This window comes from Canis aureus, chromosome X (genome assembly GCF_053574225.1).
Source record: "Canis aureus isolate CA01 chromosome X, VMU_Caureus_v.1.0, whole genome shotgun sequence".
Classification (NCBI taxonomy): domain Eukaryota; kingdom Metazoa; phylum Chordata; class Mammalia; order Carnivora; family Canidae; genus Canis; species Canis aureus.
Window position 1 is genome coordinate 66,925,903 of NC_135649.1, and position 24,791 is coordinate 66,950,693.

General features: G+C 37.1%; 1 protein-coding gene across 4 annotated transcripts in view; it reads right to left on the bottom strand.

Moving 5' to 3' along the window:
• CHIC1 (cysteine rich hydrophobic domain 1) overlaps positions 1-24,791 on the bottom strand; it is a 75,371-nt gene that overhangs the window by 22,778 nt on the left and 27,802 nt on the right. For all 4 annotated transcript variants that reach the window (XM_077889407.1, XM_077889405.1, XM_077889408.1 and 1 more), the window contains exon 3: positions 20,036-20,191. In XM_077889407.1, coding sequence (XP_077745533.1) covers positions 20,036-20,191 — 156 coding nt within the window. The remainder of the gene's footprint in view (positions 1-20,035; positions 20,192-24,791) is intronic.

A 24,791-nucleotide genomic window follows, 5' to 3' on the forward strand; every position in this document is an offset into this window, starting at 1 on the left:
AAAAAAAGTTCAGGAAAAAGACAAGAATGTCTCTTCTCACTACTTTTATTAAACATTGTACTAGAAAGTATAGTGTGGGCAATTAGATGAAAGTAAGAAATAAAAGGCATCCAGATTGGAAAAGAAAAAGTGAAATCATCTTCATTTGCAGACATGATCCTGCATAGAGAAAACTCTAAGCGATTTGAAACTATGCTCCATAGGGTTAATGAAGTTAAAACGGTCACCAGCAAGACCCTCAGTGACTACTCCTTCTTCACAAGAATGTTATCCTTATCTTTTAGAGGCAAACAACAGGAAGAGCTTGGGTAGGCTTAGACTAGTTTGAGCTTGACCACAGACTCACACTTGTGCAGATGGACCATGGAATGTCTGACAGTAACTTCTACTTCATTATAATCTCTGCCCAAGGAGGAATTCAAACCTCATTAGCATAACATACAATGCATGTAAAGGCCTATTTCCTAAATACGTGTATATGACATTAAACCTCTACATGCAACGACAAATCCCTCCCCAACTTTTCTGAATATTCATCCTATCCCTAAATAAAAGAAATCCATTTATCTCCACTCAAGAGTCATGGCTTTGGAAGCTATTTCTCATGATTTCCTTATTTGTTGAAGTAAAGTTTTCTTTGTGTGACAACTTCACCTGATGTAGTCTGTTTGTAACTCACCAAGGAGTGAACTCACTTTAGTTGCTAGGTTACAAATTCACTAAAACATTACTTGAATAAGTAAATTCAAGTTTGCAGGAAATGAGATGTTGATAGGTAGAATTATGGCCTCCATAATCTTTACCTCCTGGAGTTATAGCTGTGAATATGTTACACTACATTGCAAAAGGGATACTGAAGATGTAATTAAAGTTGCTATTTGGCTTTAAAATAGGGAGAGATTATCCTGGATTACTATGGTGGACCTGATGTAATCTTAAAAGCTCTTAAAAGTAGAGAACTTTTGGGGCACCTGAGTGGCTCAGTGGTTGAGTGTATGCCTTTGGCACAGGTTGTAATCCTGGGGTCTTGGGATGGAGTCCCACATTGGACTCTCTGCAGGGTGTCTGCTTCTCCCTCAGCCTATGTCTCTGCCTCTCTCTCTCTCTGTGTCTCTCATGAATAAATAAAATCTTTGAAAAAGAGCAGAGAACTTTTTCTGGCACATGGAAGGACAGAGGGATTTGAAGCATGAGAAGAATTCAAACCACCATTGCTAGCTTTAAGACAGAAAGGGCCATATAAGAAGGAAATGATTTCTGCCAAAATCTGAGTTTGTAAGCAAATTCTTTCCCTCTAGAAAGAAATACAGCCCTGCCAGCACCTTGATTTTGAACTTGTGAGATCCTAATATGAGAACTCAATTCAGCCACGCTCAGACTTTTTTTTAAAGATTTATTTACCCATGAGAGACAGAGAGAGAGAGAAAGAGAGAGAGAGAGAGGCAGAGACACAGACAGAGGGAGAAGCAGGCTCCATGCAGGGAGCCTGATGCCGGACTTGATCCTGGGTCTCCAGGATCACGCCCTGGGCCGAAGGCGGTGCTGAACTGCTGAGACACCTGGGCTGCCCACACGCTCAAACTTCTGACTATGAAATAATAAAAGGTATTGTTCTAAGCCATTAAGTTTGTTACACTAGATAGAAAAATATAAGGATCAACCTATAAAAATCAATTGTATTTGTATACACTAGTAATGAACAATCTGAAAAGGAGAGTAACAGACTTTTTACAATATATTAAGAATAAAATATTTAGAAATAAATTTGATAAAGTATAAGACTTATAAATTGAAAAACAAAAAAAAAAACTCTCCTAAAATACCCTAAAGAAGAGGTAAATAAATGGAGAGATATCCTATGTTCATGAATCAGAAGACTCATGGAATAGCATTCACAACAATGATGCTGGAACAATTGGATATCCAAAAGAAAAATTATAAACTCAGATACCTATCTCACACCATGCACAAAAATTAATTCAAAATGGATCAAAGACCTAACCATAAGAGTTAAAAATTTAAAACTATAATATAGGAGTAAATCTTTGTGATCTTGAGTTAGGCAAAGCCCTTTTAGATATGATGCAAAAAGTACAAGCAAGAAAAATTTAAATATGACGTAATCAAAATTTAAAATTTTTGTGTGTCAAAGATATCAAGAAAGTGAGAGTCCTTCCAGAATGGCCATGTGGGGATCTTAGGAAAATCTCTTCCTTGTAGAGACAACTATTAAACTGATCAGTATTAGCAAGGATACTCAATCAAATGTTCCAGAGACTGATCAAAGGGATTACAATAGATTGAGAAGTATTTATTCAACAAAGTTATAGATAATAGCTAAGAATACTGGGAGGCCTTGGTAATGATGCTAGGCAATACACCCATATCTCCATTGCTCTACCTTGTGGAAGGTACTACTATTTTAACAAGGTTGGGAGCTGAGTGCCAGGTGGTTCCCCATAGCTCCTAGCTCCCTGGAGTGGAACTGCTTTCCTGGGTAGTTTCGGCACGGCAACAACTCTGTGTTGCAGAAAGTCTACATTGCATGGGTTGTGGCAGCAGGGGAGCATCCACTTCCCTACTGTCAACTTTGCAAAATTGGCAAAACAGTTGGTGAAGAGAGCAGTCCCTCTTTTTGGCACATATCCATATTGTGGGAAAACTGATTTACTTGGCTAGACAACTAAGTGGCAGTTCCCATCTTCCAAGGGCAGACATATTCTGGGTAGATTTGATAGATGGTGAATATTAGCAGATCACACCCTCTGGCTCTGGGCTAAAAAAACCCACAGCTAATATCATACCAAATAAGAAAAAAATCGTAAGTCCCAAAATTATACCAAAGACTGAAAGTTTTTCTTCTAGGACAGGAAAAAGACAATGATGCTCATGTTTGCCACTTCTATTTAACACACTACTGGAAATTCTAGACAGGTCAGTTAGGCAAGAAAAGCAGACAGGGGATCCCTGGGTGGTGCAGCGGTTTGGCGCCTGCCTTTGGCCCAGGGCACGATCCTGGAGACCCGGGATCGAATCCCATGTCGGGCTCCCGGTGCATGGAGCCTGATTCTCCCTCTGCCTATGTCTCTGCCTCTCTCTCTCTCTGTGTGTGTGTGACTATCATAAATAAATTAAAAAAAAAGAAAAAAAGAAAAGAAAAGACATTTAAATTGGAAAGGAAGAAGTAAAATTATCTCTGTTGGCAGGTGATATTATCTTATGTGTAGAAAATACAAAAAAAATACAAAAAAATCTATTAGTGCTAACAAACAAATTCAGTAATGTTTCATGATACAAAATCAACATGCAAAATTCAGTTGCATTTCTAGACAATAATAATAATTCAAAAAAGAAATTAAGAAAATAATTACATTTACAATAGCACCAAAAAGAATAAAATACTTAATAATAAACTTAAAGAGGTGAAAGACTGGTAACACAGAAAACTACAAAACCTTGTTAAAAGAATTTAAAAACCTAAATAAATGTAAAGGCATCCTATGTTCATGGGCTACATGACTTAATATTGCTAAGATGACAGTGTTGTCCAAAATGATCTATAGATTCAATGCAATCCTTATTGGAATCCCAGTGACTTTTTTGTAGAAATAGAAAAACATCCTAAAATTCATATGGAATCAAGAGACCACTATTAGGCAGCAATCTTGAAAATGAACAAATATGAAAGACTCACATCTCCTGATTCCATAACTTATTACAAAGCAATAGTAACCAAAACACAAACAAACAAACATGGTACTGGAATAAAGATAGATATATAGACCAATGGAATAGAGTAGAGCCCAGAAATAAACCTTTGAATGTATACGGTCAACTTCAACTGTTTTTTGACAAGAGTGCCAACCATTCAATGGGGGAAAAGGAATAGTCTTCAATAAATGCTGCAAGGAAAACTGGATATCCACATGCAAAAAATATTAAGCTGGACCCTACATTTACACCATATACAAATATTAACTCAAAATGGACTAAAGAACCAAACATAAGAGTGAAAACTATAAAAGTCTGTGAAGAAAATATCAGAGACAATCTTTGTGACATTGGATTTTACAATAATTTCTTGGCTATGACACTGAAAGCACAGGCGAAAAAGGAGAAAATAGTTTAATTGGACTTCATCAAAATTAACAACTTTTATGCATCAAATGACACTACTATCAAGAGAGTGAAAAGATAATCTACAGAATGGAGGAAAATATTTGCAAATCATGCATCTGATAAGGGATTAATAACCCGAATATATAAAAACTATAAACCAGAATATAAACCATTTTATTTTATATATAAACCAGAATATATAAAAACTGCCCCAACTCAACAACAAAAAACAGCTTAGATGCAAAATGAACAAAATACCTAATACTAGAAATGGCCAATAGCACATGTAAAAATGCTCAACCCTAGTCAGAGAAATGCAAATCATAATCACAGTAAAACAACACTTCACACCTATCTGAGTGGCTATTATCAATAAAATGGAAAATAGGTAATGTTGGTGAAGATCTGCAGAAATTGGAATCTTTGTGCATTACTGATGGGAATGTAAAATGGTGTAGCTCCAATGGAAGTTTGGCAGTTTCTCAAAATGTTAAATAATTGCCATGTGATCCAGCAATTCTACTCCTATGTATAGTTCCCAAAAGAACTGAAAGCAGGACTTGACCAGATATTTGTATGGCAATGTTAAATGCAGTATTATTCACAATAGACAAAAGGTAGAAAGAATTCAGGTGTCCATCAACTGATGAGTGGATAAACAATGTGGAATATATATAGAATGGACTGTTATTCAGCCAAATAAAGGAATGAAGTTCTAAAACATGCTATGACATGGATGAACCTTGAAGACATTATGCTAAGTGAAATAAGCTAAGTGATTTAATGCCAGGACAAATATGGAATTACTCTATTTATATGAGGTATCCAGGATAGGCAAATTTGTAGATACAGAAAGTAGATTAGAGGTTATCAGGGTCTGAGGGGAAGGGGAATGAGGAGTTATTACTTAATGGCTACAGAGTTTCTGCTAAAAAGTCATGAAAAAGATTTGGAAATAGGTAATAGTACTTACATTGTGAATGTAATTAATGCCACTGAATCCTTAAAATGGTAAATGTTATGTGTATTTTACCACTATAACACATTTTCAGAAAAATCCAGTAAGCACAGTAGAAACCAAAAAAAAAAAAAGATATCATTAGTTGACCAAAATATAAGTAATTTCTGTACAATATAGATGACCCCATCCTTAAATGAAAAACTGAACTCTAAAAAATTATAGCCTGACTGCAGACATCTTGGTATGAAGGTATAGAAGCCTGAAAAAGAAATAAAGATGAATTTGAAGTAACTTTAAATGTGCACAGCAAGGAGGACATATGCACCCAAAAGAAATTAAGATTCTTTTTTTTTAGATTTTCTTTATTTATTCATGAGACACACACACACACACAGAGGCAGAGACACAGGCAGAGGGAGAAGCAGGCTCCACGTAGGGAGCCTGACGTGGGACTCGATCCCGGGTCTCCAGGATCACGCCCTGGGCTGAAGGCAGCACTAAACCGCTGAGCCACCTGGGCTACCCAGAAATTAAGATTCTTATAATAAAGGAATATAATATGCCATGCCATGACCAGAAATTTAAAAAAGAAATTATGTTGTCAATGGCTCATTAATATCTACAAGGAGACAAATTATTAAAAAGAATCAAATGGAATTCTGGAGTTGAGAAGTACAAAACTGATATAAAAGAAGAGAAAGTAAGTTTGAGCTGAACAATAATCAGTGAACTTGAAGACAGATCAGAAGATAATATGTAATCTCAAAGCACAGAAAAATAGAATGAAAGAAAACGAAAAGAGCCTCAGAGAAATGTTAGACATCATTAAAGGCACTAACATACATATATTGGGAGTATCAGAAAAATACGAAAACAAAACAGAATATTTAAAGAAATAATGTGAAAATTTCTACATTTAGTGAAAAACACTTATATTTCTAGGAAGCTAAAGAGCTCCAAGCAGGAATAAACCACAAGGAGATCCGGAGCAGATACATAACAGTATATATTGAAAAACAGAAAACAGAAAATCATGAAAGTAGCAAGATGAAATGACTCATTACTTACAAGGAAACTACAGTAGGATAAATAGCTGATGTCTGATTAGAAACAATGTAAGGGGGCACTTGGGTGGCTCAATGGTTGAGCGTCTGCCTTTGGCTCAGGGCATGAACAAGCTTGAAAAGGATGGGGGCAGCCTGGGTGGCTCAGAGGTTTAGAGCCTGCCTTCAGCCCAGGACCTGATCCTGGAGACCCAGGATCAAGTCCCATGTCGGGATCCTTGCAGGGAGTCTGCTTCTCCCTCTGCCTATGTCTCTGCTTCTCTCTGTGTGTCTCTCATGAGTAAATAAATAAAATCTTTTAAAAAAGAAACAATATAGGACAGAAGACAGTAGGATAAAAAATTGAAAGTGATGAAGGAAAAAAAGATTGTCAACCAAGAAGCCCATATGCATCAAAATTAACTTTAGAAAATTAAGGTAATTCATTTAGGCATATAAAGGCTTCAAAGTCATCTCTTCTGCCCACATATCAAGAAAAAAAAAAAAAAACAGAACAACCTGAAAGCCAACTCCTATTAGATTCATCAGAGTAGAAACACAGGAGAAGAAAACTGTGGGAACCAGGACAAGGGTAGCAGCACCTGAACTTGATGAATTGCTGGAAGCTCAGTAGAGACAAGTTTGAGAGTTAAAAATCCCAAAGGGGCCCAGTCGTGGGGAAGACTCCCACAGTTTGAGTTTTGTTACCAGGAGCCCTCTCAGGTTCTCACAGTGACTGGGGAAAAATCCCTTCATCTTTCTAGTAGGGAAAGGGAAAGAACAGCCACTTTTAAGTATGCCCAGAACATTCTGTTCTTAAAGATTGTTCTTAAGAGAAACTATTGTACCAGAGCCTAGCCAATCTTGGGGAAGGGAAATATACAACTCCAGCACCCTCTAGCCTTCCTGTCCCACTGAAAGGGGAAAATAAAACAGAATGAAACAAACTGGGAAGCACTTAAAAGAGCACAGCTCCAGGGCACAGGGGCACTAAAAAACTGGCCAAATCATAGTACTACAGAATACTTTCAGTCTTCCAACACTGTACCACTTCATCAATAAGGTGTCTTATAATATGGGAATACAACTGAAAGAATCATGCATCTCAGACAATATAAAAAATAAATCATATGGATGAAAAGTATAGCATAGGGAATATAGTCAATAATATTGTAATAATTTAGTAAGATGACACGGTAACTATACTTATTGTGTTAATAAGCACTGTGCAATGTAGAGAATTGCTGAATCACTATGTTGTACACTTGAAACTAATATATCATTATATGACAACTATACTTCAAAAGACAAAAAATAAAAATAAGCAAAAAGTGAAGATAATTTACCTGCAGTACCCTACACTAGAGAATTTATTAAATAGTTATATTAGATTAAAAAACAAAAAAGAAATCTCTAGGGAAATCTAAAGAAAACAGGCCAGACAAACACAAGGACCCACTGGGGAAAGTTTAGCCTTCAACAGTGCCAACTACCGCAAACAGTAAATACAGCCAAATGCCTCACCTTACATTACCTTGTAAGAAATGTTAAAAGTTAAAATCTTATTTAAAGCCCTATTTACCTCAGTTTCTTTCACCTAGTACATATGTGTGGCTTTCAAACAAAAAGTAGAAGTCATACTAAAAGACACTGCAAGCATCAGAACCAGGCACAGAAATGGCAGAGATGCTGAAATGATCAGACTGGAAATATCAATCAACCAAAATTAATATGCCACATGTAATGCAAAAAGTGGACAACATGAAAGAACAGTAATGTTAGCAGAGAAATGGCAACTATAAGAAAAAATCAAAAGGAAATGGCAGAAAGCCAAAATACTATATAACAGAAAGAATGTCATTGATCGGCTCTATCAATAGACTGGACATGGCTGAGGTAAGTATCAGTGAAGGTTGAAGATATACCAACAGAAACTTTCAAAACTAAAATAAAAGAAAAAATACATAGAATATTCCAGAACTAGGGGCCAATTATAAAAGGAGCAATAGACACCTAACAGAAATGTCAGAAGGTAAAGAGAAAGGAACAGAGGAAATATTTCAAGTTACAGTGACAAGATAATTTCCCAAAATTAATGAAAGGCATCAAACCATAGGTTGAGTAAGTTCAGAGAGTACAAAGCTAGATACTCAAAAATCTATACCTAGTCCTCTCCTATTTAAACTGCAGAAAATCAAGGAAGAATCTTGAACAAAGCCAGAAGAGAAAAATGCCTTACATATAAAGGAGCAAAATAATAGTTACATCAGACATCTCTTTAGAAACCATGTGAGATAAGAAGAGTGGAATGAAATATTTAACGTGTTAAAATGTATCACCAACCTGGAATTCCATATCTAGCAAAGAAATACAGACTTTCTCAGACAAAAAATTAAGGGAACTTGTCACCAGTAGAATTACCTTGTAAGAAATGTTAAAAGAAGTTCTTCAGAGAAAAGGAAAATGCTATATTTAAGACAATTAGATCTTCAAGAAGGGTTATAGAAGGAAAAAAATGAAGATAAAATAAAATAGTTTATTTCTATTATTCCTTTTTTTAAATAAAAGTGTTCATGTTTTTCAATTTGAGGGTTAAATTGGGGGTATTTCTCTTATTCTTAATTGATCTAGGAGGTAACAATTTGTTCAAAATAATAATAATGTATTTAATGATTATAGCTTATGGATAAGTAAAACAAATAGCAGCAATGTTATAAGGGATGGAAAGAAGGAACTGGAAATACTCTGTAAATAAGGTACTTCCACGACCTGGGAAGTGGTATTGTGTTATATGAAACTGGTCTTGAATTGGTTGTATATATATATATATACTACAAACTCACTTTAGTTGGCAACCCTCTCCCAAAAAGGATTATAAAGATTATAAATCCTTTTTGATATGCTAAGGGAAGATAAAAAATGATATCATACAAAATACTCAATTAAAATCATACAAGACAGAAAAAGACTAGGAGACAAAAACAGGAACAAAGAACACGAGCAATGAAGAGAAAATAGTTAACGAGCATGGTATATATTAATCCAACTATATCAATAATCCCTTTAAAAAGGCTGCAGTGCAGTAGATGGCAGAAGAGTAGGAGTCCTCAACTCACCTGGTCCCATCAGCTTACCTAGATAACTTTCAAAACATCCTGAACACCTATGAATTTGACTTCAGATTTAGAAACAATGGCCGGAATGCTACAGAGAGAAAAGTTTTCACCTCTAGCAAGGTAGGAAGGTGAGATAAATATATAAATGAGAAAGAAGAAAAGAAAGAAAGAGAAAAGAAAGAAAAGAAAAGAAAAGAAAGAAAGAAAGAAAGAAAGAAAGAAAGAAAGAAAGAAAGAAAGAAAGAAAGAAAGAAGTGGGGGAGGGGCACTATGAGGAGCCGGGCTAAAATCTAGCAGTGAAAGCCTCCAGGACACCAAAGCTCAGCAGCCCTGGAGAAGTGGGAACTTTAAAAATCCGCACCAGATTTTTCCCTGACAGAAAAGTGCTTAGCAGGGAAATCGGGCAGAATCGCAGGAGGGTCAGTGAAGCCTCCAGTTTCCTGAGTCACTAACAGAGGAAGTGCGCTTGGGGGAAAGGGGGGAAAGCGCACCACAAACAGTGGGCCCATCTCAGTAAAGGGCTGGAGGGCGCACCCCTTTGGGGGAAGCCAGTCAGCTCTGGACGGAGGTGGCTGTGCCCCATTGCCTTTGGGAGAGGTGGCCCCTGGGAGCGCAATTCTAGCAGCACAGGGCCCCAGATAACAGGGTACCCGAGCGGACAAAGCCAGCAATCCTGCATTCTCCCTGGGACAGGTGGAACAAGGGCGGACACAGGACAGTGAGAACTCTCTTGCCGCTGGGTGTCCCACAAGCTGTGCAGATCAGTGCACCTGCGCCAGCCCCGGGAGCATCTAGAGCATGCGGACTGGGAGACTGCACTAGTTACTAGAGGGGCGCTGACTCCAGAACTGGAAATCTGGCCACCACCATTGTGTTTTCCCTTCTTGTTTCACCTTATGCCTGGGAGGGGAGGGGCCGCCAGGGAACAAAGGCCTCACAGCATAAACAGCTCACACTGAGCCCAGCACCTGGTAGGGGGCGGGGCATCTTCCCAAGGCATACACACCTGAGAATCAGCACAGCAGACCCCTCCCCCAGGAGACCAGCTGGAAGGACAGGGGAAGAGCAAGTTATTGACAAAGCAGCTCAGCAAAGCTCCAGGACCAAGGGAAAATCAAAGGAATATAATATATAGAAGTAGAGGGTCCCCCCGTTTTAAAAGTTTTTTCCCCATTCTTTTCCTTTACAATTACAACTGATTTTTATATGACACTAAAAATTTCCAGTAGTTTTTTTCATATAGACTTCATTATCCCTCCAGTACAACTTCTTCACCACCATCTCCCAGTCCCCCAACTTTTAAAATTTTTTTCCTCTTTACTTTTGTTTTTTTTTTCTTCTTTGGGATTTTTGGCCATTTATTTTTTTCTACTTTGTTTTAAAATTTGTTTTTCACATTAGTGGTCCTTTGGTGTTATTTTGTTCTGATCTTCTTTTTCATTTTCTGGTCTCTGACCTCGTCAAAACCATATAGGGTGAAATTTACTTAGTTTGTGGTTGATATTCTTGCCTCACCCTACTCATACACCCACTCTGCACTGAACAAAATGAATAGAAGGAAGAATTCACCACGAAACAATCAGAAACAGTACTCTCTGCCACAGAGTTACAGAATATGGATTACAATTCAATGTCAGAAAACTACTTCAGAAGCACAATTATAAAACTACTGGTGGCTCTGGAAAAAAGCATAAAGGACTCTAGAGACATTGTTACTGCAGAATTTAGATCTAATCAGGCCAAAATTAAAAATAAATTAAATGAGATGCAATCCAAACTGCAGGTCCTAACGGCTAGATTAATGTGGTAGAAGAAAGAGCAACATAGAAAACAAGTTGATGGTGAGGAAGGAAGCTGAGGAAAAAAGAGAAAAACAATTAACAGCCCATAAAGAAAGGCTAAGAGAATTAAATGATAGCCTGAGAAGGAACAACCTACGAATAATTGGGGTTCCAGAAGATGCCAAGAGGGAGAAAGAGACAGAAAGTATGTTTGAACAAATGAGAGCTGAGAACCTCATTGTCCTAAAGATGAGGGCTAATGAGGTAGAAGAAAGAGTGAGTGACATAGAAGACAAGTTGATGGCAAGGAATGAAGCTGAGGAAAAAAGAGAAAAGCAATTAAATGACCATGAGGAAAGGTTAAGGGAAATAAATGACAGCCTCAAAAGGAAAAATCTACGTTTAATTGGGGTTCCAGAGGGCACCGAGAGGACAGAGGACCAGAAAGCATATTTGAACAATTCACAGCTGAGAACTTCCCTAATTTCAGGAGGGAAACGGGAATTAAGATGCAGGAGATAGAGATCTCCCCCCAAATCAATAAAAACCATTCAACACCATGACATTTAATAGTGAAACCTGCAGATCCCAAAGAAAAGAGAAAATCCTTAAAGCGGTGAGAGACAAGATTCTTAACTTATATGGGGAGAAATATCAGATTAACAGCAGACCTCTCCACAGACCTGGCAGGCTAGGTAGGACTGGCAGGATGTACTCAGGGTATTAAATGAGAACAATATGCAGCCAAGAATACTTTATCCCACAAGGCTCTCATTCAGAATAGAAGGAGAGATATAGAGTTTCCAAAATATGCAGAAACTGGAAGAATATGTGACCACCAAACCAGCTCTGCAGGAAATATTAAGGAGGACACTGCAAAAGAAAGAGGAAGCCCAAAGAAATAATCTGCAGAAACAGGAGCTGAACAGGCATTATGATTACACTAAATTCGTTATCTTTCAAGTTACTCTGAATGTGAATGGGCTAAATGATCGCATCAAAAGATGCAGGGTATCGCACTGGATATAAAAGCAAGACATCTTGATTTGCTGTCTAAAAAGGACTCATTGTAGACCAAAGGTCACCTCCAGCCTGAAAATGAAAGGGTGGAGAACCATTTACCATTAAAATGGTCTTCAAAAGGAGCTGTGCTAGCAATCCTCATCTCAGATAGATTAAGGTCTATCCCAAAGACTGTACTAAGAGATGAAGAGGGACATTATATCATACTTAAAGGGTCTATCCAACAAGAAGACCTAAGAATCATGAATATTTATGCCCCTAATGTGGGAGCTGCCAAGTGTATCGATCAATTAATAACCAAAGTAAAGAGATACTTAGATAATTATACCCTAATAGTAGGAGACTTCAACATGGCCCTTTCTGCAAATGACAGATATCCTAAGCAGGACATTACCAAAGAAACAAGGGCCTTAAATGATACACTGGACCAGATAGATTTCACAGATATTTATAGAACTTTCTATCTGAATGCAACTGAATACACATTCTTCTCATGTACACATGGAACTGTCTCCAGAATAGACCACATACTGGGTCATAAATCAGCACTCAACCAATACCAAAAGATTGGGATAGTCCCCTGCATATTTTCAGATCATAATGCTTTGAAACTTGAACTCAATCACGAAAAGAAATTTGGAAGAAACTTAAACACGTGGAGGTTCAAGAGCATCTACTAAAAGATGAATGGGTCAACCAGGAAATTACAGAATAATTAAAAAGATTCATGGAAACTAATGAGAATGAAGATATAACGGTTCAAAACCATTGGAATACAGCAAAAGCAGTCCTAAGAGGGAAATACATTGCAATACAAGCCTCCCTCAAAAAACTGGAAAAAAAAAATCAAATACACAAGATAACCTCACACCTAGACGAACTAGAGAAAGAACAGCAAATAAAACCTACACCAAGCAGAAGAGAGTTAATAATGATTCAAACAGAACTCAATGAAATAGGGGCCAGAAGAACTGTGGAACAGATCAACAAAACCAGGAGTTGGTTCTTTGAAAGAATTAATAAGATAGATAAACCATTAGCCAGCCTATTAAAAAGAAAAAAGACTCAAATTAATACAATCATGAATGAAAGAGGAGAGATCACAACCAGTACCAAGGAAATAGAAACAATTTAAAAAATATATTATGAGCAGCTCTACGCCAACAAATTAGGCAATCTAGAAGAAATGGATGCATTTCTGGAAAACCACAAATTACCAAAACTGGAACAGTAAGAAATAGAAAACCTGAGCAGCCAATAATCAGTGAAGAAATTGAAGCAGTCATCAAAAAACTCCCACGACACAAAGTCCAGGGCCAGATGACTTCTCAGGGGAATTCTATCAAATGTTTAAGAATAAATAATACTGATTCTACTAAAGCTGTTCCAAAGGATAGAAAGAGACAGAATACTTCCAAATTCGTTTTATGAGGCCACCATCACCTTCATTACAAAACCAGACAAAGACCACACCAAAAAGGAGAATTATACACCAATATCCCTGATAAACACAGATGCATCAATTCTCAACAAGATACTAGCCAATAGGGTCCAACAGTACATTAATAAGATTATTCACCATGACCAAGTGGCATTTATCTGGGGATGCAAGGTTGGTTCAACACTCGTAAAACAACCAACGTGATAGATCATATCAATAGGAGAGAAAATAAGAACCATATGATTCTCCCAATAGATGCAGAAAAAGCATTTAACAAAATACAGCATCCATTCCTAATCAAAACTCTTCCGACTGTAGGGATAGAGGGAACATTCCTCAGCATCTTAAAGCCATCTATGAAAAGCCCACAGCAATTATCATTCTCAATGGGGAAACACTGAGATCTTTTCCCCTAAGATCAGGAACATGATAGGAATGTTCACTCTCAGCACTGTTATTCAACATAGTACTAGAAGTCCTAGCCTCAGCAATCAGGCAACAAAAAGATATAAAAGGCAATCAAATTGACAAAGAAGTCAAACTCTCCCTCTTTGCAGATGACATACTCTACAGAGAAAATCCAAAAGAGTCCACCCCAAGATTACTAGAACTCATACAGCAATTTGCCAATATGACAAGATACAAAATCAATGCACAGAAATCAGTGGCATTCCTATACACTAACAAAGAGACTGAAGAAAGAGAAATTAAGGAGTCAATCCCATTGAGAATTTAAACCAAATGCATAATATACCTAGGAATAAACCTAACCAAAGAGGGAAAGGATCTATACCCTAAAAACTACAGAACACTTCTGAAAGTAATTGAGGAAGACACAAAGAGATGGAAAAATATTCCATGCTCATGGATTGGAAGAATCAATATTGTGAAAATGTCTATGCTACCCAGGGCAATTTACACGTCAATGCAGTCCCTATCAAAATACCATAGACTTTCTTCAGAGAGTTGGAACAAATCACATTAAGATTCATGTGGAATTAGAAAAGACCCCAAACAGTCAGGGAAAATTGAAAAAGAAAACCAGAGCCAGGGGCATCACAATGCCCAATTTCAAGTTGTACTACAAAGCTTGATCATCAAGACAGTGTGGTACTGGCACAAAAACAGACACAAAGATCAATGGAACAGAATTCTAGAGAACCCAGAAATGGGCCCTCAACTCTATGGTTAACTAATATTTGACAAAGCAGGGAAGGCTATCCACTGGAAAAAGGACAGTCTCTTCAATAAATGGTGCTGGGAAAATTGCACAGCCACATGCAGAAGAATGAAACTAGACCATTCTCTTATACCATACAGAAAGGTAAACTCAAATGGATGAAAGATCTAAATATGAGACAAGAATCCATCAAAATCCTAGATGAGAACACAGGCATTGTGTATTTGATTTTTTGAACTTGGCCACAGCAACTTTTTGCAAGATACATCTATGAAGGCAAGGGAAACAAAAGCAAAAATGAACTATTGGGACTTCATCAAGATAAAAAGCTTCTACACAGCATGAGAAACAGTCAACAAAACTAAAAGACAACCTACAGAATGGGAGAAGATATTTGCAAATGACATACCAGATAAAGGGCAGTATCTAAGATCTATAAATAACTTATTAAACTCAACACCCAAGAACCAAGCAATCCAATCATGAAATGGGCAAAAGACATGAACAGAGATTTCACCAAAGAAGACATACACATGGCCAACAAACCCATGAGGAAATGCTCCGCATCACTTGTCATCAGGGAAATACAAATCCAAACCACAATGAGATACCACCTCACACCAGTGAGAATGGGGAAAATTAACAAGACAGGAAACAACAAATGTTGGAGAGGATGTGGAGAAAGGGGAACCCTCTTGTACTGTTGGTGGGAATGTGCACTGGTACAGCCACTCTGGAAAACTGTGTGGAGGTTCCTCAGAGAGTTAAAAATAGAGCTACCCGGGACGCCAGGGTGGCTCTGCAGTTTGGCGCCTGCCTTTAGCTCAGGATGTGTTCCTGGAGTCCCAGGATCGAGTTCCACATTGGGTTTCCTGCATGGAGCCTGCTTCTTCCTCCACCTGTGTCTCTGCCTCTCTTTGTGTGTCTCTCATGAATAAATAAATAAAATCTTTTAAATAATTGTAAAAAGAAATAGAGCTACCCTACAACCCTGCAATTGCACTGTTGGAGATTTACCCCAAAGATACAGATGCAGTAAAGACTGAGACACCTGTACCTCAATGTTTATAGCAGCAATATCTACAATAGCCAAACTGTGGAAGGAGCCTGTTTTCCATCGACAGACGAATGGATAAAGAAGATATGGTATATATATATATATATATATACATACATATACACACACACACACACAATGGAATATTAGCCATTAGAAATGATGAATACCCATTTGCTTCGATATGGATGGAACTGGAGGGTATTATGCTGAGTGAAGTAAGTGAATCAGAGAAGGACAATCATCATATGGCTTAACTCATATGAGGAATATAAAAGATAGTAAAAGGGATTATACGGGAAAGGAGAGAAAATGAATGGGAAAAATCAGAGAGGGTGACAACACATGGGAGACTCCTAACTCTGGGAAATGAACAAGGGGTCGTGGAAGGGAACGTGAGCAGGGGGGTGTGACTGGGTGACGAGCACTGAGGGGGGCACTTGAAGGGATGAGCACTGGGTGTTATACTATATGTTGGCAAACTCAACTCCAATAAAAAATATACATAAAATAGAAATCTGCAATTTTTAAGATTTTATTCATCTTTTAGAGATAGTAAGAGCCAGAGAGAGAGCACATGAGCAGAGGGCAGGGATAGAGGCAGAAGGAGACACCCCACTAAGCAGGGTGCCCAACATAGGGGTTCATCCCAGAAACCCAGGATCATGACCTGAGTTAGGCAGACGCCTAACTGACTGAGCCACCGAGGCACACCACCTAGAAATACTTTAAGTCACAGCTTTGGATTTTGTGAAAAGAATTAAATAGCTTAGTTTCATTTAAATTTACTTCAGTACTCCATTTATACTTCATTTAGTTAAAATGATGGGAATTCAAATCCAGACAAAGACCCTACCAAAAAGGAGAATTACCAATATCGCTGATGAACAAGGATGCCAAAATTCTCACCAAGATACTAGCTAACAGGATCCAATAGTCCATTAAAGCATTATTCACCATGAACAAGTGGGATTTATTTCTGGCTTGCAAGGTTGGTTCAACATCTGTAAATCAATCAATATGATTCAACACATAATAAAAGGACAAGAATCACAGAATCCTCTGAAGTCATGCAGAAAAAGTATTTGACAAAATACAACATTTCTTCTTGATAAAAACTGTCAGCAGTGTAGGGAAAGAAGGAACATACCTCAATAACATAAAAACCACATAGAAGGACCTACAGAGAATATCATCCCCAATGGAGAAAAACTGAGAGCTTTTCCCTTAAGGTCAGGAAAGCAACAGGGATGTCCACTCTCACCACTGTTATTCAACATAGTATTGGAAGTCCTAGCCTCAGCAATCAGATATCAAAAAGAAATAAAATGCATCCCAATAGTCAGATAAATAAATCTTTCATTCTTAGCAGCCAACATTATACTGTATATAGAAAACTCAAGACTCAAATACAAAAATTGCTAGAGTTCATACTTGAATTCAGCAAAGCCACAGGATACAAAATTGATGCACAGAAGTCAGCTGCAGTTCTATACATTAACAATGAGACAAAAGAAAGAGAAATAAGGAATCAACCCCATTTACAATTGAACCAAAACCATAAGATACCTAGGAATAAACCTAACCAAAGAGGTAAAGGATCTGCACTCTGAAAACTATAAAACACTTATGAAAGAAATTGAGGGAGACACAAAGAAATGGAAAAACATTCCATGCTCATGGAATAGAAGAACAAATATTAAATATTGTTCAACTGTCTATGCTATCCAGAGCAATCTACACATTCACTGCAGTCCCTGTCAGAATACCAGCAGCATTTTTCACAGAGCTGGAACAAACAATCTTAAAGTTTGTATGGAACCAGAAAAGACCCTGAATAGCCACAGGAACATTGAAAAAGGTAACCAAAGCTGGAGGCATCACAATTCCAGGCTTCAAGACATATTACAAAGCTGTAACCATTAAAAGACAGTATGGCACTGGCACAAAAACAGACATACAGATCAGTGGGAACAGTATAGAGAACCCAGAAATGGACCTCAACCCTATGGTCAACTAATCTTCGACAAAGTAGGAAAAAATATCCAATGGAAAAAAGACAGTCTCTTCAAGAAATGGTGCTGGGAAAATTGGACAACCACATGTAGAAGAGTGAAGCTGGACCACTTTCTTACACCTTACATAAAAATAAGCTCAAAATGGATGAAAGACCTAAATGTGAGACAGGAATCCATAAAAATCCTAGAGGAGAACACAAGCAGAAATCATTCTCCGCTTGGCTGTAACATGCTAGACATGTCTCCAAGGCAAGAGAAACAAAAGCAAAAATGAACAACTGGAATTTGATCAAAATAAAAAGCTTCTGTACAGCAAAGGAAACCATCATCAAAATTAAAAGGTAACCTATAGAATGGGAAAAGATATCTGCAAATATCTAATCAGATGAAGAACTAGTATCCAATATCTATAAAAAACTTATCAAACTCAATACCCAAAAAACACAATCCAGTCAAGAAATGGGCAGAAAACATGAACAGACATTTTTCCAAAGATGACATAAAAATGGCCAACAGACATATGAGAAAATGCTCAACATCATTCCGTATCAGGGAAATACAAATCATAATGACAATAGGATGCTACCTCACAGCAGTGAGAATGGTGAAAATTCACTAGACAGGAAAAAACAAATGTTGGAGAGGATGTGGAGAAAGGGGAACCCTCTTGCACTGTTGGCGGGATTGTGAACTGGTACAGCTATTCTGGAAAACAGTATGGAACGTCATTAAAAAGTTAAAAATAGAGGTACCCTTTGACCCAGCAATTGCGCTACTGGGTATTTACCCCAAAGATACTGATGCAGTGAAACACTGGGACACCCGCACCCCAATGTTTATAGCAGCAATGTCCAGAATTGCCAAACTGTGGAAGAAGTCATGATGTCCTTTGACAGATGAATGGATAAAGAAGATGTATATATATATATACACATACATACACAATGGAGTATTACTCAGCTATCAGAAGAGACGAATACCCACCATTTGCTTTGATGTGAATGGAAGTGGAGGGTATTATGCTGAGTGAAATAAGTCAATCTGAGAAGAACAAGCATCATATGGTTTCACTCATACAGGGAATATAAGAAATAGTGAAAGGGGTTATAAAGGAAAGGAGGGGAACTGAGTGGGAAAAATTAGAGAGGGAGACAAACCATGAGAGACTTCTAACTCTGGGAAACAAACAAAGGGTTGCGGAAGGGGAGGTGGGTGGGGGGATGGGGTAACTGGGTGATGGGCAATGAGGAAGGCACTTGATAGGATGAGCACTGGTTATTATACTATATGTTGGCAAACTAAATTTAAATAATAAAATAATATAAATATAAAAAATGTAGTAAGAGACCAGATGTCTATTAATAGATGAATGGATAAAAATGATGTGGTATATATAAACAATGGAAATCTTGCCATTTGCAATGATATGGATGGAACCAGAGGGTATTATGCTAAGTAAAATAAGTCAGAGCAAAAGAGATACCATGTGATTTCACTCCTATGTGGAACTTAAGAAACAAAACAAATGGACATAGGTGATGGAAAGGAAATATAAAGTAAGATAAAAAAAATAGTGAAAGGGAATAAAGGGGAAAGGAGAGAAAATGAGTGAAAATATCAGTGAGGATGGCAGAACATGAGAGACTCCTAACTCTGGGAAATGAACAAGGGGTAGTGGAAAGGGAGGTGGGCAGAGGGTTGGGGTGACTGGGTGATGGGCACTGAGGGGTCACTTGATGGGGTAAGCACTGGGTGATATGGTATATGTTGGTAAATTGAACTCCAATAAAAAAATAAAAATAATAGAAAGAAAGAAAGAAAGAAAGAAAAGAAAGAGAAGGAAAGAAAGAAAGAAAGAAAGAAAGAAAGAAAGAAAGAAAGAAAGAAAGAAAGAAAGAAAGGCGTAAGAGATGCTGAACTCCAGGAAATAAACTGAGGGTTGTTGGAAGGGAGGTGAGTGGGAGAAGGGATAACTGTGTAATGGGCATGAAGGAAGGCACCTGATGTAATGAGGACTGGGTGTCATATGCAACTAATGAATCACTAAATTCTATCCCTGAAACTAATAAAAAATAATAGTCAATAAAGAGAAGAAAATAAAATGATGGGAACTCATACTAAGTGATACAGTATTAATAAAGGCTGGACAAATCACTTTATCTCTCTCCCCCAAGCTTGTCTCTAGAATGAGGCTAGCACTGTTAAGAGAATTTTTTAAAAATTATGTAACATACTTGGCACATTTAAGTGTTTAATAAATGTTAGCTCTAAGGTTATACATAAAATGGTTACTCACTCTTTTGTTGAGACAAATAACAGGCCACAGGCTGCAACCCAGTGTGCAACAGCAGCAGAGACAACCACATAGCAGCCATTTCACATTGACTGGGAGAGCCTTTTTCAAACATGCATTCACACGGCCAATGCTGGTCTTAAATTCTTCTGGGGCCACCTGTAACAGGGGCATAATCTTTATTTAACAGTTTGTGGGCAGCTTTCCACCACTTATCTCTAAACCTAAAGAAAATGTTTATCTTATTACAAACATTTTAAGGAATTACATGTCTAAAGACATTTCCTCCCTATATGTATCACATACTCTTGGATGACATCAGAAAGCAAAACAATATAATTTCATGTTTACAGAACTTATTCTGATGTTCAACATAATCTTTTGAAATTACCAGTAATAAAATAACAATAAAACTGGTGGTAGGGATCCCTGGGTGGCGCAGTGGTTTAGCGCCTGCCTTTGGCCCAGGGCGCGATCCTGGAGACCTGGGATCAAATCCCATGTCGGGCTCCCGGTGCATGGAGCCTGCTACTCCCTCTGCCTATGTCTCTGCCTCTCTCTCTCTCTCTCTCTCTCTCTCTCTCTCTGACTATCATAAATAAATAAAAAAAAAACTGGTGGTAAAGAATACCCATCAAGCAGTTTTTTTCTACCAAATATTCTTATTATTCAGGGAATATTACAGTCTCCAATCATTATGACTAGTAAGACTAGAAGTGTTACGTAACAGTTAAAACCTAAATATTACCAGAGGAATTGGAATTAAAATTAAACTTTGGTAATATTCCTGGATTTTAAACTTCTCCTGGATTTTTCAATTTTTCTCCCTGGCAAAGTTGCAACATAACAATTTTAACACTTGTTATTGTTTGCAGGGAAAAGCTACACTAGAAAGACAGTAAGGAGTGATTACATTTTTTTAAAAGGGTCTTAATATGCAGCATAAAGTAGATTCAAAATTGCTGTAAACTTTGAATTTTGAAAGGTCCTTAAATACACAAACTTAACATTTTAAATTACGACCTCCATTCCTGGAAGTGCTGCTTGTGCCTCTCTGTAAACAATGACAAACTTAGTTCAAAGGCAAGAGCATGGTAGGCATATTTATACTGGAAATGCTGCGTGAAGGTTATACAATTCAAAGGCATACTAAAAATAGTTTGCTTTCAGTGAAATCGTATTTCTGGATCACAAAAATTATTCCCTTTTTTTAGAAAGCTGTTTGACTATAAAATCTATGGGAAAAAATTCTAACATCTGGCTGTGCAAGTAAAAATTATGAAAATATTAGAAAAATAAGCTGCTATAAAAATAAAAACCCTATTAACATGTTTGGTATAAAAAAATATGGAGCTTTACAACTCTTCCAAGTAAAAATTGCACTAGAGGAATCAATTTATTGAATTTTTATCTTTTAATGGACATATCTTAGAATCAACACTATAAACCATATACCTATTAGCAGATGTTATAAAGATACATGACCAAAGAATTCAGTGCCATCATGATTAAAACATTAATTATACTAGCTTTATAATTGTTCATGCCATCCAATAAAGTTAATTGCTTAACCCATAAATCTTATTTTCTTCCTAATATGTTAACCAACAACACTTGTAAAATTGCAAGGCTCAAAACTGTTTTTACATGGGCAAATAAACTAATCTATTCTCCATCTAAATTGTTGGCCATATCACCTAAAGACAATCACTAAGTAAAAAGAATTCCAATTAAATGGCTAAGTTCCTGGGGTAAATATGAAAATAAATTCAGAGAACCATGTCTTATAGCTGAAAAACAGAAAATGCTAACAGGCTAAGCATATTAGACAATAAATGAATATTTTTTATTCTAGTTACTTATTAGCTATGAAAAATCATAGACAAATTCATTAAATTTTTCTGAGTTTTAGTTTTCCATGTATAAAATGAGAATAATAATCTTGGTCTTACATATCTTACAGGAAATGGAAATCATATCTGAATAAGAACCTCATAATCAGACTGTTTTGAAAAAGGAAGCCAGTGAATCTTCTCTCTTGACTGGATTTGGAGAAAGAAAAGCAAATCTCTCTGTTGCATGGAGTCTCACCTGAAGGCAGGGGGTTTGATCAGGTAACCATTAATAATCCACAGCCTTTCTATACCCTCTATTATAAACAAAAGGATAATTAGCTACACTTTTTTTTTCATTTTAATTCCAGTAAGGTAATATACAGTGTTATATTAGTTTCAGGTGTAAAATAGAGTAATTCAACAATTCCATACATCACTCTGTGCTCTTAAAAAATACACTCCTTAATCCTCATTACTATTTCACCCATCACCCTCAACCAATTGTTCTCTATAATTAACATTGTTTCTTGCTTTTTGTCTCTTATTTTTTCCCTTTGCTTATTTTGTATCTAAAATTCCACACAAGTGAAATCATATGGTATTTGTCTTTCTCTGACTTAATGCACTTATCATTATATAATGATACTTTCTAGCTCCATCCATGTTGTTGCAAATGGCAATATTCCATTCCTCTTTATGGCTGAATAATATTCCATTGTATGGATATATCTATATCTGTATCCACAACTGTATATCACATTTTATCCATTCATCAATCCACAGACACTTACATTGCTTCCATATCTTGGCCCATTGTAAATAATGATGCTATAAACATTGAGGTGCATATGCCTCTTTAGTATTCTTTGGGTAAATATCCAGTAGTATATTGCTGGAACATAAAGTAGTTCTATTTTTAAGTTTTTTGAGGAACCTCTATACTGTTTTCCATAGCAGCTGCATGAGTTTGCATTCCCCACAGTACATGAGTGTTCCTTTTCCTCCACATCCTTTTTATGCTAGGACCGTACTGTCTTGGTTGCCATGGCTTTGAAGTATAATTTGAAGTCGGAATTGTGATGCCTACAGCTTTGCTTTGCTTTTTCAAGATTGCTTTGGTTATTCTGGGTCTTTTGTGGTTCCAGACAAATTTTAAGACTATTGGTACTAGCTGTGTGAAAAATGCTGTTGCAGATGGCATTAAGTCTGTAGACTGCTTTGGGTAACATGGACATTTGAACAATATTTGTTTTTACAACCCATGAGCATGGAATGTCTTTCCATTTCTTTGTGTTGTTTTAAATTTCTTTCATCAGTGTTTTATAGCTTTTGGCATACGGTTCTTTCACCTCTTGGTTAGGTTTATTCTTAGGTGTCTATTATTTTGGATGTGATTACAAATGGGATTGTTTTCTTAATTTCTCTTTCTGTTACTTCATTCTTAGTGTATAGAAATGCAACTTATCTCTGTACACTGATTTTGTTTCCTGTGACTACTAAATTTGTTTATCAGTTGTAGTAATTTTTTTGGTGGAGCCTTTAGGAATTTCTACATATAGTATCATGTCATCTGCAAATAGTTAAACTTTTACTTCTTCCTTGCTGATCTGAATGCATTTTATTTCTTTTTGTTGTTTGATTGCTGTGACTAGGACTTACAGTACTATGTTGAATACAAGTGGTGAGGGTGGGCATCCTTCTCTTGTTTTCAGTTTTTCCTCATTAATGATGACGTTAGCCGTGGGTTTTTCATAGGTGGCCTTTATTATGACGAGGTATGTTCCCTCGAAAATTATTTTGTTGAGGGTTACTATCATGAATGTGTATTTGTTCCAATGTGTCATTCAAAGCCATTGTTTCCTTGTTGAAGTTCTGTTTAGACAATCTGTCCACTTATGTAAGTTGGGTGTTAAAGTCCCTTACTATTATTGTATTATTATGGATTAGTTCCTTTAGGTTTGTTACTGTTTTATGAATTTGCACGCTCCTACGTTGGGTGCATACATATTTACAGTTGCTGTATCTTCTTGTTGGATTATCCCATTTATTATTGTATAGTTTCCTCGTCTCTTGTTACAGTCTTTGTTTTTTAAAGATTTATTTTCTTATTTTTTTTTTATGATAGAGAGAGAGAGAGAGAGACAAACAGGCAGAGGGAGAAGCAGGCTCCATGCCAGGAGCCCGACGCAGGACTCGATCCCGGAACTCCAGGACCACACCCTGGGCCAAAGGCAGGCGCAAAACTGCTGAGCCACCCAGGGATCCCCAGTCTTTGTTTTAAAATCTATTTTGTCTGATATAAATGTTGCTACTCTGGCTTTCTTTTGACATCCATCTATATGGTAAATGTTTCTCCATTCTCTAACTTTCAATCTGTAGGTGTCCTTAGGTCTAAAATGGGCCTTTTATTTTTTTGGTATTTTTTTTTATTGGACTTCGATTTGCCAACATACAGCATAACACCCAGTGCTCATCCCATCAAGTGCCCCCCTCAGTGCCTGCCACCCAGTCACCCATCCCCCTGCCCACCTCCAGCTTCCACTACCCCCTGATCGTTTCCCAGAGTTAGGTGTTTCTCATGTCCTGTCACCCTCACTGATATTTCCCACTCATTTTCTCTCCTTTCCCCTTTATTCCCTTTCACTATTTTTTATATTCCCCCAATGAATGAGACCATATAATGTTTGTCCTTCTCCGATTGACTTACTTCCTCAGCATAATAAGCTCCAATTCCATCCATGTTGAAACAAATAGTGGGTATTTGTCGTTTCTAATGGATGAGTAATATTCCATTGTATATATAGACCACATCTCTGTCCATCAGGAATATTGATCTATAATTCTTTTTGGTAGGGTCTTTGTCTGGTTTTGGAAATTAAGGTGATGCTGGCCTCAAGAACGAGTTTGGAAGTATTCTGTCCCTT